Source organism: Odontesthes bonariensis, chromosome 20 (genome assembly GCF_027942865.1).
Source record: "Odontesthes bonariensis isolate fOdoBon6 chromosome 20, fOdoBon6.hap1, whole genome shotgun sequence".
NCBI lineage: Eukaryota > Metazoa > Chordata > Actinopteri > Atheriniformes > Atherinopsidae > Odontesthes > Odontesthes bonariensis.
Window position 1 is genome coordinate 8,211,093 of NC_134525.1, and position 18,032 is coordinate 8,229,124.

General features: G+C 39.9%; 1 protein-coding gene across 2 annotated transcripts in view; it reads right to left on the reverse strand.

Moving 5' to 3' along the window:
* Positions 1 to 345: 345 nt before the first annotated feature.
* Positions 346 to 18,032, reverse strand: part of sh3kbp1 (SH3-domain kinase binding protein 1) — a 44,670-nt gene continuing 26,983 nt past the window's right edge. Inside the window, exons 7-19 of one of the 2 annotated variants that reach the window (XM_075452025.1) lie at positions 17,512 to 17,601; positions 10,688 to 10,757; positions 8,151 to 8,245; positions 7,969 to 8,064; positions 7,811 to 7,862; positions 7,654 to 7,725; positions 5,995 to 6,130; positions 5,830 to 5,900; positions 5,610 to 5,716; positions 4,402 to 4,539; positions 3,550 to 3,758; positions 3,405 to 3,468; positions 346 to 3,293 (exon numbers count right to left, since the gene is read on the reverse strand). In XM_075452025.1, the coding sequence (XP_075308140.1) occupies positions 3,255 to 3,293; positions 3,405 to 3,468; positions 3,550 to 3,758; positions 4,402 to 4,539; positions 5,610 to 5,716; positions 5,830 to 5,900; positions 5,995 to 6,130; positions 7,654 to 7,725; positions 7,811 to 7,862; positions 7,969 to 8,064; positions 8,151 to 8,245; positions 10,688 to 10,757; positions 17,512 to 17,601 (1,239 nt within the window). In that variant the 3' untranslated portion in view covers positions 346 to 3,254. The remainder of the gene's footprint in view (positions 3,294 to 3,404; positions 3,469 to 3,549; positions 3,759 to 4,401; positions 4,540 to 5,609; positions 5,717 to 5,829; positions 5,901 to 5,994; positions 6,131 to 7,653; positions 7,726 to 7,810; positions 7,863 to 7,968; positions 8,065 to 8,150; positions 8,246 to 10,687; positions 10,758 to 17,511; positions 17,602 to 18,032) is intronic. The other variant, XM_075452026.1, reaches the window with a different exon arrangement.

The window sequence follows — 18,032 nt, forward strand, 5'->3', positions numbered from 1 at the left end:
TTCTATGTAGCACGTTCATGTTGAAATTGGCTCATGGTGGGCTGAGCCAATCAATTGATTACTCAGTTATATACTACTGTAAGAGATCTGTCTGGTGTTGCAATATGAAATTCTCCACTGTTGCACAAGTCCTGCTGTGGTTTCTGTAACCGTTACGACAACTTCTCCTTTTGTTCACTCAAACCTTCAATGACCAGTGGGCATGTCCAGTGCATGATCAACACAATGTCAGGAAAGAGTAACAAAAAGGATGAAATCGTCCCTTCATATGCAGCACAGACTGAGTACTAACAGCTGAACAAGTAACAAACTGACAGTCAATAAATGAGAGACGCACACATACAGTACATAATAGCATCTTTATTACACTGAAATATAAAAGTATATATATTTATCACTATCCTGGAGAGAAAGGACCAAGTCAAGAAAACAACTTGTAGCCTCAGTTGTAGCAGTTTTTTCTTTGTCATACGAAAGACAGAAAGAAAAGAGAAGAAATAAAGATTTGGAATCAAAAACAGGAAGGCCACAGTGACGGGTTGCCATAGTTTCTGTGCACATATAAGGAAGGGAGTCAAACAGCCGCACATGCTGCCGCACAGACACACATACATGCGCACACACATTGCATCTTCCTTCAGCTGTGAGGACACGTCACCGACTACATCCCACAAACCCTGTGTTTAAAGTCGCCCTTCCCCTGCAGGAGAAGGGCCAGGTGGGCGGATAACCTGGCTTGATTACAGCCGTTCGTTCAGCTTTCTGTAATGATGGAGCAGACATGTAAGGCAAATTAAAGATGAAAAAAAGATATTGGACAAAAGGCATTCCCTTGAAGATACAAGTGTATTTGTGCATTTGCAGCCACATATCACTGGAATTTTTCGCCTTTGAAAAAAGTATACTATTCCTTTAAAATGTGCTTTTTGTCTTTCCAGAGAATTGCATCGAAGCATTAATACAGATTGTTTCAGCAGAGGGACAATGAAGCCAGGCATAAACACTAGAAACATAAGATAACAGCTAGCTTGGCTAACAAAAACCCACAAATACCATATTTCTGTAGAGGGTACACTAACGGGCCTTTATTTGAAGAAGGTTTCCCTGCTTTCCAGGTTTGATAAGTATAATTCATATTCATATTATAGTGAGAACCATCATTGGGCTCCTCTCCTGCTTGCCCTCTGAAAGTTACTATGTCCATCTGCTAACAATTTCAAATAAAAAGCCATCTTGTGTAGCAGTCGATAGAGGCACTTCATTTCTACACTGACCTTTCATTGTGAGATATTTGCAGGCTCCATATGCGACGACATGCAAACGGGATTAATGGACAACAAAGCAAAGTTGATCAGCACGACTGGATCACCTCCATTGTGTTCAAAACTTTCCTCTACCTGTATTTGGAAGCTGGCTTTTCATGTCCAGAAAACACTTAGAATCTTAAAAATTCTGTGAGAATATAGGAAGAGAAAAACTTGCTTGACAACCATCATACATTACCACACATCAAAAACAAATTGATCATTTCTAACTGACTCAAGTGTTCTTGAAAAAGGCTCTACCATTTAATTAATTTGAAGTTTAGAGATGGATTTTATAAAACCTGTGACTTTTACACTTGTTTATTTACAGATTATACAACAAAACTTCCTGTCTTAATGCAAAGTGAAGCTTACTGGCTCCTGCGTTGTTTTAATCCCATATGTACTCCTTAAAATGGCACCTATAAGTGGGTCGTGTCAGGTATTTCCATGAATCTGTTCAGGAGATAAAGTTTAACCCTCTCAGAGGTGTGACATGAACATAGATTAAAAACAATGCCAAGCTAAAGGAGGTAGTGCATAAACTTGGAGAAAATGGTACGTTGAAATGCACGTTGTCCGTATGGTGTGCAGTGTGCCTTAAAACATCAAGTACAGTTAAGATATTTAAAGAGGGAATATCATGCATTTTTGTGGTTTCTACAACTTTATAAAGTGTAACATTAATAGACATGTTTAATACTTTGTAATCTTAATTCCAGAACAAAAGGATCCGATGTGAAAATGTTCCCTGCAAGTTTTTATTAGCAATATAACCTCTATATCCCCGTTTAATGTATATAAATGAATGCCAAAGAACAGCAGTCTGGTTTGTATATTTGTTTTTAAGGTTGTTTGGAAGTGTTAATCAAAAAATTTTAACCAAAAAAAGGTAAACGGAAAGTGAAGTCAGACTGCTATTTTTTCCCGTTAGCTGACCAATCAGAACAGAGTTGGCGTTTAAGGAATGTGGTTTTAAAACTGAAGGAGATTAAATAGCTTAAACTGAGGAGCTTCACAAAGAGCCATTAAAAGATGAATAGGGAGTTTTGGTAATCACAACATACCTGGAAATGTGCTAAATATCTCCCACTTGTTGAAAAGTCACTGTCCCGCTGGTACAACATCTGTAGCTGCATTTGCACCCAGCTGTTTGGGAATTTTCCAAAGAACTAAAGTTTCCTTCGTTCGTTGTTTTTCACCGTTTACAGTCCCATGTAAATGGGTCATGTTCATCAGCTCATATGGCCTTAATGGCACGACAAAGCGGGTCTGGAGCCGAGCAGGGACATTTTGGGGGTCAAATGTTTGTCCCTGGATCTTTGTTCAGGATCTCTGTCCTCTGGTGGAAAACAGGTTTAGGTCGGAGAAAAGTTCCTGAGGTGGAAATGCAGCTAATATCTATTTTTAAAAATGTCCCTACTTTAAACTTTAAAGTTGCAGTCCTCACATGTTAGGAAAACACACACACACACACACACACACACACACACACACAGATAGAAGGTGAAGGCCGCAGTGTGGACACAGAAAAGCTCAGAGGTCATCTGAACCGACCGGGCTACAGAGGTCGACGTTTCCTTCACTCTCAGAGACACAAAGTACCGGCGAGGTCGCCGCTGCGCCGCTTCCTTGTTCTGTTACCACGGCAACACGCAGCGACAAAGCCGTGCGCTCAGTCGGTACCAGTGGCACAGCAAGCTCCAACAAGATGGCAGAAAACTGAACAGATAAGCCTCTTTAAAAGAGAAATCAAGAAGTAAACACAGGATAAGGCGGCGTCGGGGGGGGGGGGAGGTGGCGGATTCCATGGTGCTGAACTGTTGCTGATCGTGATGATCATTTGGCACAAACTTTGTTTTGGCTGAAGTGTCAAAACAAACAGTGAGAATGTTTTCAAATGGTGGCCTCGGATGTGATCATAGTGGGCCGATAAGGATGCATTAGTCCTCATTTGGACAAGCTCTTCTTTATGTGCTCTATTTCCACCTGTAAAAGACAGAAGACGTACATCGTTTATAACGTCACAGAATAGTATAGAAGCGTATATTTATGTCGCCATTAGTCCATAACCACATTTGTACACACTCAAGGTCGCACCTGTAAACTAATACGCATCTTCTTCTCCTCATCCAACTCGCTGGCCAGCTGCTTCATCTCCTGCCTGAAATGAACAAACAGCGTATTTTGGGCGTACGTACACAAATCTACAAACACATACGGGCTCACGGGGCGCACATCTCACCGGTGCTGGCTCTTCAGCAGCTCTATGGAGACTTTCAGGTCTCTTAGCTGGTTTCTCAGTTCCTCCAGCGACGGGGGCGTCAGTGGCAAGTGCCGAAGCTCGGGGGAGGGCGTCAGACCCGAGGAGGAAGACGGAGAGGCGGGACGATGGCTCGAGTTCGGTGGGGTCAGGACAGAGGGCTTGGGCGGTAGACCCTTACCGTCAGGTACCTACCACAAACGCAGAACAACAATTTTCACTTCACAGTGAAGCAAGACAAAGGTTTTCCATTTTAGATTTGAAAAATACGTGAAATTAAAGCTGAAAATCTTCTACTGTGCTTGTGCTTCATAAGTATCATGGGCCAAAAGAAGAAAATCATAATTATTTTCAAAATAATCCAATTCAGTCATATAGAGTCAATTGAAAAACAATTTCCTAGCTAAGGAAACCAACTGATTGCACCGGAAAAATGAATTTATGTAGCAATGTTGTGTCGCAAGATACTTCAGAATTAACCTCGTCTTATCTTGAAACACTTGAAAGTTTCTGATTCATAAAAAAATAAATGAATAAATGAACATCTAGAATTTCAGACCGAGTGTCATGTCCTGAGGAAGATGACGATTTGATTGAAACATTCAAACCTTTTAATAAATATGTACCTTTCCAGAATTAAATGTGATTTTTTTTAAAACTGATTTTACCTGTAAGAAAGACTTACATCCATATAAAACAAACATTGATTAGAGTTGCTGGAAGTGTGTTAAAATGATCAAAACAGTTTTAATTTGGCTCATAAACTTTGTAATGTGTAGTTTGGCGCCCTCTGCTGATAGAAGTAAACAGTGCGAGGAAGAGCAGTGGCCTTACTGGGACGATGGGAGCTCCTTTTCTCAGGGAAACATCCATAGATCTGAGGGGCACAGATTCATGCTCATTCTTCCCCCTCTCCTTCTCCTTCCTCTCCTCCACTGCTGGGTAGTCCAGGTCTATACTGGACAGAGATGCCTGCCGGGGAGAAAAATGTGTTTTCGAGATTACTGTGCTGGTCTGTCTGCAGGTAAATTAAATATTCAACAAGACTGAGGATTTAATGTGACTGCTAAATATCCACAACAAAACTTATGGAGAAATCTCATGTGATTTCCGTAGACAGCAAACATCAAACTATCATTTTGCAAAAGGTTTTTACCCAAACCAGAGATGTGATGAAGGAAATTAAAACAGATAAAAATGAATAGCCCTCCACTTCTCACAGAGAAAAAGGACACCTTTGTCTCTGCAGATATTTCCACAGATGCACTTGGTACTAAACAATAGTTCAATAAGCCTGTTGAGCATATTTGCTTAGAGTAAGTTAAGAAGATAGATGCATTTATAATTATCCCAAAGCCTGGAGACAGTTAGCTTAGCTTAGCATAAAGAGAGAAAACAAGTTGAAACAGTTTGTCTGTCCCTGCCTAAAGATAAAGAACTAATTGAATCAAAGTTCTGAACTGCAAAGAGCTGAAGAGCACAAGAGTGACAAATAAACCCATTTTGAGTGTGATATTACATATTATCAGACTGATAACTGCTTTATATTAATGCCTGCACGAATCGGGAGTGTTTTTTTAGTGTGTTTGAACTGATTGTAGCTGGTTTCTATATAATGCATTTTACTTCCTGTTTGAAAATGAATAAAAATATTTGTTATTAACTGAAACTATTGAAATCAGAAAAAGGAAAGGCAACAAACATGAAACTGAGGGAATTTTATTATCTTGTTGCAGGAATAACAACAAGGATAATAACTTTTCTGTCGGTTGATTAATCAGTACATCGACTGGTTGTTTCAGCTCTACTTCTATTCACTGTTTGTTCATCGATAAATGATCATATTTCATATGTAAAGTAAATTATTTGCAAGTTAAAATCCTAATTTTTAAAGCAACTTAAGATGCCAGATAAGTGTAAAGTATCAGAACGTACCGGTGTTTGGGTTTATTATTGTTTATTCAGGTGATTTTTCAGCAGCTCTGTCAGTGTGTTGCATTAACCGATGTGGGGCCGGTGACAGTCTGACTACAAACACTCACTGCTGTGATGACCTGCGAGCGTGGCCGGCGGTCTGTGACTCTCGGCCTCGACACCGTCGGGTGACTCAGCTTCTCTGTTGACGTGACGACCGCGTCCAGGTCCATATCTGCGCAGACACACACCACAAACGCAAAAAAAGCACACATTTAAGCTTGAGCAAAGATGAGTAAGAAAGGGCTCCGACTCCCATTAGTCGATGCTCCGGTCAGTCAAACTCACCGGGGTCATGTGACCTGTCAGTGGCGGAATCTGGTGTTGAAGCCCCGCCCTCAGACTTGGGGCTTTCAGACCTGAGCAGGTAAACCATGACTAAACGTTAGGCTCAGTGCACTCAGGCATTTAGGGATGTTTTCAGCAAGTGTGTGAGCGCGTGTGTGTACTAACGCCAGTGTGGGCGGTCTCTCAGGGCGGCGTGGGGGATGGGAGGAAGAAGAGGAGCCTGACTTTGGGGGAAGGGGTTTCTTAGGGAGGAGAGTCGGAAGGGAGGGCTTGGTGATGTCTCCAACTTTTACATCTTCACCTACACACAGACAAAAATCACAGAGCCAAAAAGAAACTCAGAAACAGACGTATCAGGCATGCAATCGGGAAGAAAGGGGGGAGGCAAACGCAGCTGCAGCAGCAACAGGAACTAAACCTGACCTTTGAAGGGGAATAAAGAGGAGGCAGAGTGAAACCATGAGGAGAAAAGGTCAAAAGATGCCAAAAGCTGCAGGGAAAAAAAAAAAGGTAAAACTGGGTCATAGAGTACAAAGAAGGATTAATATCAGCCAGCACGGCGGTTGCAGGAGTATTTATGAGATTTAATTTCTATTGAAACACAAGCCAAGCGATTAAATCTGACATTTTTCTTTTTTAAATACAGTCTCATTGTCATATTTCACCAGAACCTGGAACGCTGCTTCATGTTTCGTAACGTGAAGAGAAGTGATCTGATCCCAGAGGTGGATTTGTGCTCATTTTTAACAGATTAAAGCGCCCCTCGAGTCTGCATTTACACATTTAATATTACTCTGAATGTTGTCTTGTATGGTTTAATCCTCCTTGTTAAAAAAAAACTATCAGGAACCTAAAGTTCATTCTCATTATGCTGCTATTCATGATTAAAGATCAGTTATCGTCAACACATTTTAAACATATCTGAGAATATTTCATTCACTAAATGCTGTTTAGGTTTCTCTAAAGGCATCTTTTCCCATTGCTTCGTCCTCGGGATGTTAACAGAGAATCTATCACATTTCTATTCATGACCGCTTTTTCTCAAGTCACCCACGGCCAAAATCATTGTGCAAACCGGCTCATGTGGCACCACAGCTGCAAACCGAGGTGTTTAAACTGAAATCTGATTCTGAATAACAACGAAGAGACTCCTCTCTTAAGAAGTTCTTAAAACTGGCATTTGAGAGGGTATGAAGTAAACTACAGCAAAACATTGAAAATCTTTCATTAAATTCATTTTAATCCCATTTATGTGGGAATCAGCACACATTTTTAGCCTTTTTTTACTCATAATCCTATATCTGTTTGAGCTCAGTCTCCCCTCAGAAGCCTTTCTGGGTTTTTTTTATCCTTCCCTTCCTTTGTACATCTTTTTGTTTATTTCTCTTTAAACACTTTCCCCTTTTAATTTGCTTCACTGATGAAAAACACACAAAGCTCACTGCTGTGTGTTGCTCTTACATAACGACGTCATTGTGCAGATGAGTGAAAGTGTCTGCCTTGCACCAGCAGTTGGTACACTGCTTGTCGAGAATGAAACCACAGCACCCGTAGCTTCCTGTTGCATGCAGACTGATGCTAACACTTTGCTCAATCAAAGCTCTGTTTTTCTGCACACAAAGGAGGGGAAAGGTGCTGTAAGTGATGTCTCTGCTGCCTTTGTGCTGTGGGTGCATCGGCTCAGATTTCGAGCTGGATTCTTGTTAGCGTGTTGTTGTAAAGCAGGTTAGTTGATCTGTTCTCTGCGGCTGAATAGAGCGAAGAAAGCCGAGAGATGCTGTAACAGAAGAAGGCCAAAGGAGGCCAAAGTGGTCCGGACTTTACCTCGATCCTGGTCTCTCTGAGGCAGATATTCGGGCCGCTCAGGAGGAACCTTCTTGACTTCAGATTTTTTCTCTACAGAATAAAGTTCACAGTTTCCTGATGTTTGATTCTAAAAGTCTCAGAGCATAAACACAGAAGAAGAGAAGTCAGCTGTTACCTGCGGTGTGTTTAGATGATGGAGCGCTGGGAGGAGGCGGTTTCTTTGGTCTCTGGAAACACACAGATACAGAATTCATCACAAAAACATATTAACAATGTCTCGAGGCTTCGGACATTAGCAAACAGTTTCCCCATGCTTTAAGATGCTATGATCACCTCTTTCTCAACTTCTAGCAGCTTGACGAAGTTGTCCGGGAAGACGCCTTGTCTTCCCCCGAACTCGCCCATCCACCAGCCTGCATCGGCACAGTCCTGGACAACACAGTTTAAATGCTTGATAAGAATATTCATTGTGAATGACTGCAAACACAAAGCGCACACAAGTCGGCTCCTTTTACCTTGGTGATAATGTTGATGATATCTCCCTCTTTGAGTGACAGCTCGTCCTCATTTTGTCCTTCGTATGGAAAGAGAACTTTACACTGCTCGCGCCCTGCCAGCCATCAAACCAAAAGACACACACTCATGAGCAGAGTTGCACAAATGGTATTCAAGAATTGTTGCTTTGCTTCCACTACACAAAAACCTCTGCAATAAGCTTAAAAAAAGTAAAGAGATAGCAGAATAAAGGTCCCAGCAGGTAGTGATGATAACGAGGAGGTTTAAAATTAAAAGAGAATAAATAAAATGTAGAAGCCAATCATCTGATTTTCACTCTTGGTTCCTCAAAAATAAATAATACAGACAGGATTGGATAAAATTAGTCCTAAAAGAGTTCAACCAATAACTTCCTGACACTTCAGTATTTGGATGTACGGTGGTTTTACGTGTAATAAAATTAAAAAATGTTTTTATTTCGTTTGTCCAGCGACACTGGAGATTAGGCGCTGAGGAGGCTGCAGCACCCCCTACTGACAAAGTGCTGAAGCTACAAGACAGAAGGATTTCGCGTCAGCACGTGACCTTAAGTGGGAAATTTTACAATTATCAGTGATTGGTAATGATACGCTGAGTTTACTAGCACAACAACTCAGTGCATGATCACCTTCTTCCTAATGTGGCAAATATGTTCATCATTAGGCCATATTTCCTGATGCTGTGCAAGCTATATTTGGTTTTAGTTGCAATATTCACATTATTTCAGCATTATTACGGGGGCTTATCTATCTCATCTATAATTCCTGAATGTTTGACCCCTGTGTTTATGCTTTATGCGTCAAAAGAACAATAATAAATCTCTTTTGCACACTTCTTCAAGCCATGTAGAAACCTCGAAAACCAATACAATTTTCAGCTGAAGTATGCATTTCATTCTTCGAATGAGAGAAACATGTCTTCTCTGTGCATGTGGAGTTGTGTTTTGGAGGCGTATTTTCAAAGAAATCTTCTTTTGTAAAGCTCTGCTGAGGCCCTGTTCTGAAATACTCATGTTTATGAAGTCAGAAAGCCTTTTTTTGTTGTTGTTGCTGCCCATAAAAGTGGCTGTGGCTCAGTAAATTATAAATCATTCTTCAATGAAGAATAAACATGCAAGCTCTGCAAATCTGCATTTGGTACTGTGCTTTTTTTTTTTTTTTTGATGCACATTTGAGTTTTCTGTAGCATCAAATGTGCTAAACCTGGTTAAAAAAAAGGTATCAGTTTAAAGTGATACTCCAGAGTAGATTCAACCTAGGGTCATTTGAACCGTGATATCCAGCCAAGTAGTCCACCCGCAGTTTTTTCGATATTGGCTGAACATCAGCTGAGTTACTGAGTTATCCCGAATAGCTTAGTACAAGGGTTAATGGATCCTGGTCCGTATCTCCAAAATTACCACACTAAAATCACATGCCATGACACCAAACTTCTACAGTAGTACAAATATGGTCTGTACTCACCAAACGATGCATTTGGAAGTTTGAAAATAGTCCAGGAGTTTATTATTATCAACACAAGCCTGATAGCTTCTCTGCAGCTAAAGCTTCGTTGACGTCACTTCTGGGAGCTGGGAGCTTCAAAGTAAGATGAGGGTTGATCTACTACTGTAGACAACAAAGCAAGGCTGCTCAGTTTCTCCATTGATAAAAAAACTTCACAACTCTACAACATAAAAATTCATAAAAAAACATGTAGAATATAGCATATACTTTGTTGTCTACAGTAGTAGATCAACCCTCATCTTATTTTGAAGCTCCCAGCTCCCTGAAGTGACGTCGACGCAGCTTTAGCTGCAGAGAAGCTATCAGGCTTGTGTTGATAATAATAAACTCCTGGACTATTTTCAAACTTCCAAATGCATCGTTTGGTGAGTACAGACCATATTTGTACTACTGTAGAAGTTTGGTGTCATGGCATGTGATTTTAGTGTGGTAATTTTGGAGATACTGCCAGGATCCATTAACCCTTGTACGAAGCTATTCGGGATAACTCAGTAACTCAGCTGATGTTCAGCCAATATCGAAAAAAACTTCAGGTGGGCTACTTGGCTGGATATCACGGTTCAAATGACCCCAGGTTGAATCTACTCCGGAGTATCACTTTAAATCTAAAATAAAAATCAGTTGATGTTGAGCAACGTTTTTTTTTCCAGCACCCCAACGCTGACTCACTTCCAGCGTCTCTGTGTTTGTCCCGCCTAATGAAATTCTTTCCCATCCACTTTTAAAAGCTTTGGGCTTGTCACAAGCACCTAAACGCTCCAACAAGGAAGTATTTTCCAATGACAAATAACATTACAGCACTGTGTTGATAGGAAACAATAGAGTATCAGAATGAAAGGAAATCTGCGTGACAAAGGAAAAGATAAAGAAAATGGTTTATAGTTAAGTAGATGTAATACATGACATGAGTTTCTGCTTGTTTTATAGTCATTTATGAGTCTTTTTGGACTAGGTGGAACTTAGTTTGCATCAGTGACGTGTTTTTAAATTACAACAATGCTGCATTTTCTCACCTTTGGCTTTGCTGTCAGGCTCAGTCTTCATACTTTCAGCTGCAACACTCGATGCTTTTGCCTCGTTGACCTGCACGAACGAAGGAAGACAGAAAGCCTTTAAAGTCTGGCACACTTACACCTCCAACACATGCAGCTTCAACAGCCTGATCTGGTCTAGGACTTCCTGTGCTTATAGTAGTTTCAGTCTGGTTTGATTCAGCTACAGTTGGTGTGGAGGCGCAGGTGACAATGTCTAAGCAGAAACTTTTCTTTTGTTTTCTTTAACTCGGACCACACCGTTTCACTATTCTGTGCTGCTATTTCACTGATATTTATTCAATGGCACAATACATCATTTAAAAACTTTTTTTGTGGAAGGATTTGAGTCTATAACCTTCAATAATCATTTGTCTGTTCTCAGCTACACATAAAAGAGGGACTTTGTCTACTGCTAGCTTTCAGAAATGTACACATTAGCATACATGTGTTTGTGATAATAAATGTGTTGATGTTTTTATTATTCCGCTAACTGAATATATCTTGTAATTTTTTACTTCGTTTTTATTTCAATCCCTAAAAAACTCCACAAAGTATCACTTGGGCTTATGAGTATTGACATTAAAGCTAAATGCTAATATTGTTAGTTACTAATATGGGCGTTTCTAAAAGAAATAGTAATAAAAATCTAGGGCTGGGCGACTTAACTCGTTTTTATCTTTTTCACTTGTTAATTATTTAACGCCGATAAATATTTTATCGCGGATTAACGCAGGTTTTATTATTTATTTTATTATTGTAAAAGTCTGTTGCTCACAGGCTTTTATTTTGTAAAAGTCTGGTGCTGTCTGCTGTGGAACCGAAAAAGAAATTAATTTCCGGATCCACCAAACATGGAGAAGGGTACGGAACTTTTACTCGGCCATTTTCATTTTAAAGTTCTTCCAGACGGCGGAGTCGACAGAACCAAAGTCATCTGTAAACTCTGCCAATATGCCGCCCATTGATTGGATGCGAGACTCCGGTTCTTTTCACAGATGTTTATTAACGCCACATCACTAAATGTTCAAGTAAACAAAGTAAAGACAACATTAGTTGTTGTAATCATTAAAGAAATAGCATTCTTAGCATTGTCGCTGGTACCAATAAATAATCAGAGTAATACTGGCCACTTTAGCTGCTTCTCAACCAACGGCAGAGTCATTCTTCACGGTCAAAACTAGGATTCTTTAACTTCCACTTCTCCTCTGCATCACATTCACACAGTTACAGCAAACGACACGAAGCATGGAGGAATAAAACAAAAATAAACTAACAAGTAACATCACCGCTACAGGTGCTCCTCGGTTTCTGTGTGATTCTCACGGAGCTAACCGGCGCTACTTCCTGTTTTACTTGTTTCAACATAATAGCACGTTTTTTCAAAACATTTCAAAATAAAAAAATTTTAAAAACTCCTGCATTTACAGCCAAGTTGAATTGTCTTATCGCCGTAGTAGTTCCAGTCTAAAATATCACTAAAAGGCAAAACACACAACTGATACCAGCAAGTCATTCAAGGAAACAGACAGTGGAGTGAGGCTTCTACATAAAAACTACATAAAAATGCTGATGATAAAAGTGTGTTTGCACAACAAATGTTATGGCACTATTATATGGCAGCACATTTAAAATAAAACTAAATGCTAAAAGCTATACCCTACTTTTGAATACATTTTTGGATTTTGCATACAAATGCGATGAATCGTGATTAATCAGGGAAATCATGTGATTAATTTGATTAAAAATTGTAATCGTTGCCCAGCCCAAATAAATTAATTTGAAAATGTTTAAGTGTACGCTTTTTAAGCACCCTGTAGCACACATATTAAATATGTAGCTGATAATATAGCATTTCTGACACTGAACAATTACCAGTGTTAGCGCTTAGTGTATTAGCATGCTAACAATTGCTACTTGGCACCAGGTACAGATGCAGGTACTGAATTGTTGGTCAAATTGACATTTAAACTTATGGCATTGTGGATGTAGCCTGCCATTGTCAGACAATTCTGACTTAGTCTGAAATCTCCTTTTTCTAATGAGTGTTACACTAACAAGCGCAGAACAAAACACATCTGTATGCAACTGGATTAAGCTAAAACCAACGAGAACAATGAAACAAGTGATGTACCACTGAAAATTTGTATCATTTCAAACTTAATCCATAAGGGCTTGACTTGTGACTGAACAGTCTGGGCAAGCTGGACACTGGGTGGAAAACTGTTTGAAGGACCAGACTCATTTTACTAGAGAAAATTAGAGGCTCTATGTCTGGTTCTCTTGACTGCATAGATGAACCTGCTGTGTCCATTCACCTCTGAAGTCAGATATTGGACTGGTCTTGTTGCACCTGAGTTGTGCTAACCAGTTTCAGGTAGAGTATTGGTGTGGGGCATTCCAGATTAAATATACTTCTCTGAGTTTGGTAATTCTGAATTCCTTGTTCAGCTGGGATGAACCATTTCTACACGTCAAATATGGGTCAAACATTTTCATGGCAAACCACCTCATAACTTCTGACATCTTTTCGTCTCAATCACTGCTGGCAATGTGACTTAGAATCAAATCGTAGACTTTTGTAAATAAAAGTAAAAAAAAAAAAAGAGAGCTAACTATGCGCCTGGCATAAAATAAGCAAGTTGAAAGGGGGCAAAATGAACAAAAATGAAGGATTCAACTAAAGATGGGGCCAATTTTTTTTTTTTTTTTTTAGAGAGATCTGAAGTCATAGCTCAATTTAAACGGTTCCTATATTCTTCCTATAATTTGAATGAACTAATGTTCTCCCGTAAGCTCCAGTCTCCTCAGCGATGAGATTAGATTTAAAACAGAAACCAACAAGTCAACTCTACGACGAAGTGGGTGTACGAGTCTGCCGTTAAAGCGGCCGTTGTTTCCCGGCTGGAGTGGATCCCTCGATGGTGTTTGTGGAACCAGGGTGGCTCTTCCACAGAAAAACACACACATTCACAGCACATGGTCTGTCAGAACACACACACAGCTCTGTTCTGTTCAGCCTCCCCCCTCCACATTTCCTCCCCTCCCTGATGAGACCCATGTGGAGCCACAAGCTTTGAGGCATCACTACAACATCGCAGAGAGGTTTGCATGTCCAGCAATCACATGCTGCTGGGGATCGACCTGTGAGCCTTTTGAAGGCCAGTGGTGATATATAGAAGAACTCGCACAGTCAGCCATTCATGATTTTTTTGTGCAAAAATATAGCACACACACAAAGAAAAACAAATCCAGTCTACATATGGCAGCATGAGCATATTATCTAACCATTCCAACCTAAATCTGACTAAATCAAATCCACAACAGATGCATTAATTAGGCACTTTCACACTAAACTATCCATCTCATGTTAGACTAAATGCCAGCAGCAGAAAATTGAGACTGGACGAATATGCTGCAGTGTCACACTTTGCAACAAAAGTGTGAAGCAAGCATCACCAACCTGCAAAGACAGGAGCTTTCAATTGGCTGTAATATTTTCACAGTCACAGAAGGAGACTTCATTATTCAGAAAGTTGCCCATGATGAATCCATGATGGTGCTTTTCACAATAATTTCCCTTTATTATCCCCAACAAGGAGGTTATACTGTTGGTATTGTTTTGTAAGCGAGACTGATCAAAAACTTATGGACAGATTTAAGGGATGTTTTAAGGGATTGTTGAATGGACTTGTGTTTTATTAAATACCAAAAGAATAACAAAAGACAAAGAAAAGAAAAGTCTGTTGAGCCAAAAAAATAAATAAACACAGCACTTTATGAGAATTTATGAAAATCCAGTAAAGTAGCTACTACTGGCAGGAAACTGCTCAATGAACAGGGCCAAGTTAACTCTTAATGCTAAGCTAAGCTAACTCCTCACTCTCTGTCCCATTATATTTTAAGACCAACATGTTACGGTATCAGTCCTTTCATCTGAACTGTTCAGGTTGCTTCCTTGGGCTGCATGTATGCTAATGCTAATAAACTTATTTAATTTTTACAGTAGGAGTCAGGGCATAACGTATGAGTTGACTTGTTAGCATCAATACAATAAGCTAACCACTGTAGCTAATTGTAGATTCAATTAAAAAATGAAAATAAATTTCCCCCCAGTGTACTATAGATAAACCATTCAGCCATGTGTGCTAGACATAATTGGTCTGGATAGAGTTAAAATGCAAGAACAAATACAGTACATTTGGAAAGAAATCTAATTTTACATGTCTCAAACATTCAGTCTCACAGAATATTCACTTGCAGAGACCTGAGCGAATTTTTCAGTAGATATTTGAGTACTGACAGAATTAATTTAAGCTCAGGAAAAGATATTGATTTGATCAACATTTTCATGAAGTCACATGCTTCTCTTTGCATGTCAACATTTAACAATTTACAATGAATCAAAACCACAACCTTTCCCTACTTTAAGGCAAGTTCTCTTGTTGCCTATATCTCAGATGGGACTGTGTGACATAACTCGAGTAATTTTAAGTATTTTGTACACCCACAATGTACAACCTCCTCATTGTTTTTCTAACCTCCTGATTAATTCTGCACTGCCCTCCATTGATTAAAGCTCATTTTGACCAAGTTTTAAAAAAAAGCCATGACATATTTTTGCAAAACAGTCAAAAGCTATAATTTGATTCATTGATATTGCTCTTGAAGGGCTGAAAAAAGGACTAACTGACAAGAAAAGATAGAATAAATGTTTCTTGATTAGCATTTATGCAAGAAAACATGCTCATGTTGGTTTTCTACCACAGCTTGAGTGATGAAAGTTACTTCCTGCCATCACACGCCACCAAAACTACTTCTTTTGCTGCTATTAAGTATATTGAAGTCTTTATGGGAGAGAATTCTTCATTAGGAGGCCAAATGATTGCCTAAATTTAGAGGAAAACGAGCTGAGATGGACAATCAACACTCCAACTAAAATGGCTTCTTTTTCTTAAAACAGTCTTGAGTTCTGCAAAGAACAAAAAAAAAACAACAATGACCACTTCTCCTTTCGCTATGGCAGATGGTGAATACTGGTGCAAAAGTAAAACAAATTACAATAACCAGCCTTCAAACTAGCTTTCAGTTTCTGTGTGCTTTAAACATGAAACATCAGACTTTCAAGTTCAGTGGCAGAGTTGACGTGGCTACGAATGACTCAGACGAACGGAGACGCTCCTGTCACCTCCTCCAGAGCCTCATTATTTCACAGAGAGACTCGTCTCACCATAAAGCAACATAACAGCCTCCCACTCAGCGGGACAGGCTCACAAACATCCTTTAGACACACTTCTGCAGGAGCTCAAAGAGCTTCTGATGAGCAGCTTTTTTTGCGCCTTTCCCACCCGCTTTTTGTCTTCATCTCTGCTTAAAGTGGACTAATGACGTAAAGCAGCATTTCAAGAGTCACGGTTTTGTTTTAGGGTTAAGGAGGCGACATGAAAGAGGTCATTCTTTGGGTTTTTGTTGATAGTTCATGCAGAAAACTAGCAGAAAACATGCTTTCAAAGGCTTACATAAAGGGTTAAGCTTGGAAAAAAACTATGGATTTTCATCAAAACCTTTATGTTTCTTGATGGTAGACGTTTGCTCTTGAAAATAATCCAGATTTTGGACATGAAAGGGTCTGGTTACCCAAGTTACAAATGCTAAAACAATCTTAACTGCCTTTTACACAAATTGGATGGACTGACCCCTTAATTTCAAAGACAACTAAACACCACCCTCTGCATCACTAAAAGAGTATGAAATCTCCTTGTCAAATTTGTAAAATTACCCTTAAATGTCGTATTCACAAACTGGGCTTCTTTAATACAACAAAACAGATATAAAAATGTATTTCTGATGGTACCAATCTGCATCTGAAAGGCTTTTTAAGCATCAACAGACACTTGAACCGCTTGATTTGAGCCTTTTACACAAACAAAAACCTCTCAGTAATCTCAGTAACCATGAAGCCAAACTGGTGAATCACCTCTTTAATTTCATATTCACAGACTTGCCTGTTTTCATGCCAAAAAACGTTCAACAGTGTTTAGTATTTTCCCACTAGAAATCCCACCTTTTCAGGGTTCTTTAGCTTGCAGCCAAAACACCAACTATTTACAAAACCTGCCACACACTAAGTCAACATCACTGCTAATCTGAAGCCTCGCCGTGACATTTGCTCGTAACACCGCTTAAATTCAATAAAAAAAAGAAAAAGGAATAAAGAGGGATCAAGAGGAAGAATAAAACTGAAGCACTAATGAAAAAGAGGAGGAGAGGAAGAGAAAACTGAACCCTACCGTCCTCTTCTGCGTGTCGAGTTAAAGCTCGTCTGGGCAGCAGGAGAGCATGTGAGTATGAGGATGTCAGTGAAAAAGCTGTATCACCTCCCCTCCTCTTTCCCTCCCTGTCTGCTCTGCAGAGCTCTCACTTCTGCTTTGCTTGTCAAATCCCTGCAGGATGTGTGTGTGTGTGCGCGTTAGCATTAAAACCGCTTCCTGTGCTGTGAAACTGAAACAGAGGAAGGGGAGGAGCCACAGCTGAGCTGAGACTTTATTTCCTGGCTGCTCACAGAACAATGATCAAAGCATCAAAAAAAATTAGCAGAGGCTGTGTTCATGTTGAGGGATTTTAATCAGGTTAAAACAACTATATTTTGGGGACAAATACCAGCCCTCTACAGCATAAATGTTTCTATTTTAGGATGAGGAGTTGGTTTCAGGGTCATTTAGGTCTACAGGAAACGAGTGTGAGTCACTGGGATGTCCTCTAGACTGACAGAGACGCAGCTGTTTCTGTCTCTATGTGTGACTCACCTTGTCCACCTCTGAGTCCACATCTATGGAGCGAGGCCTGAGCTTGATGGGCTGGTCCTTGAAGATGTTGCCAAAGCCGAACCCGCGGATCTGAAGGGTTTTGCAAAGAGACGCACAGATTTAAAACATCTCAGCTCATCAGATGCCCTGAAATGTTTGTCGCTGCAATTAAATCCACTCGTGTTGTTGCCAGGATATGAATAATCAGCTTAAATTGATCCTTTCTCCCAACCTAAAACAAACGTAAAGCACACATAAGCACACCAGCCTTCTGTGATGTAATCTGGCAACACTGAACCTGACCTGGCCCGAGGCTCACCGTGTAAACAACGAGGAATAAAGTGTAAACAAAGCTTTGAATCCTGCCTGCTGTGCGCTCAGTTCAGCCAAATATTGGTCACATTCCTCTGATGGTTATGTGTGAAAACGCCTATCTGAGAGCTCCGTTTCATAACTTCCTACCACAGGTGCCACAGATTCTAGTGTCAGTGAGAATTAACACTTTAGAGGTAAAATAACAA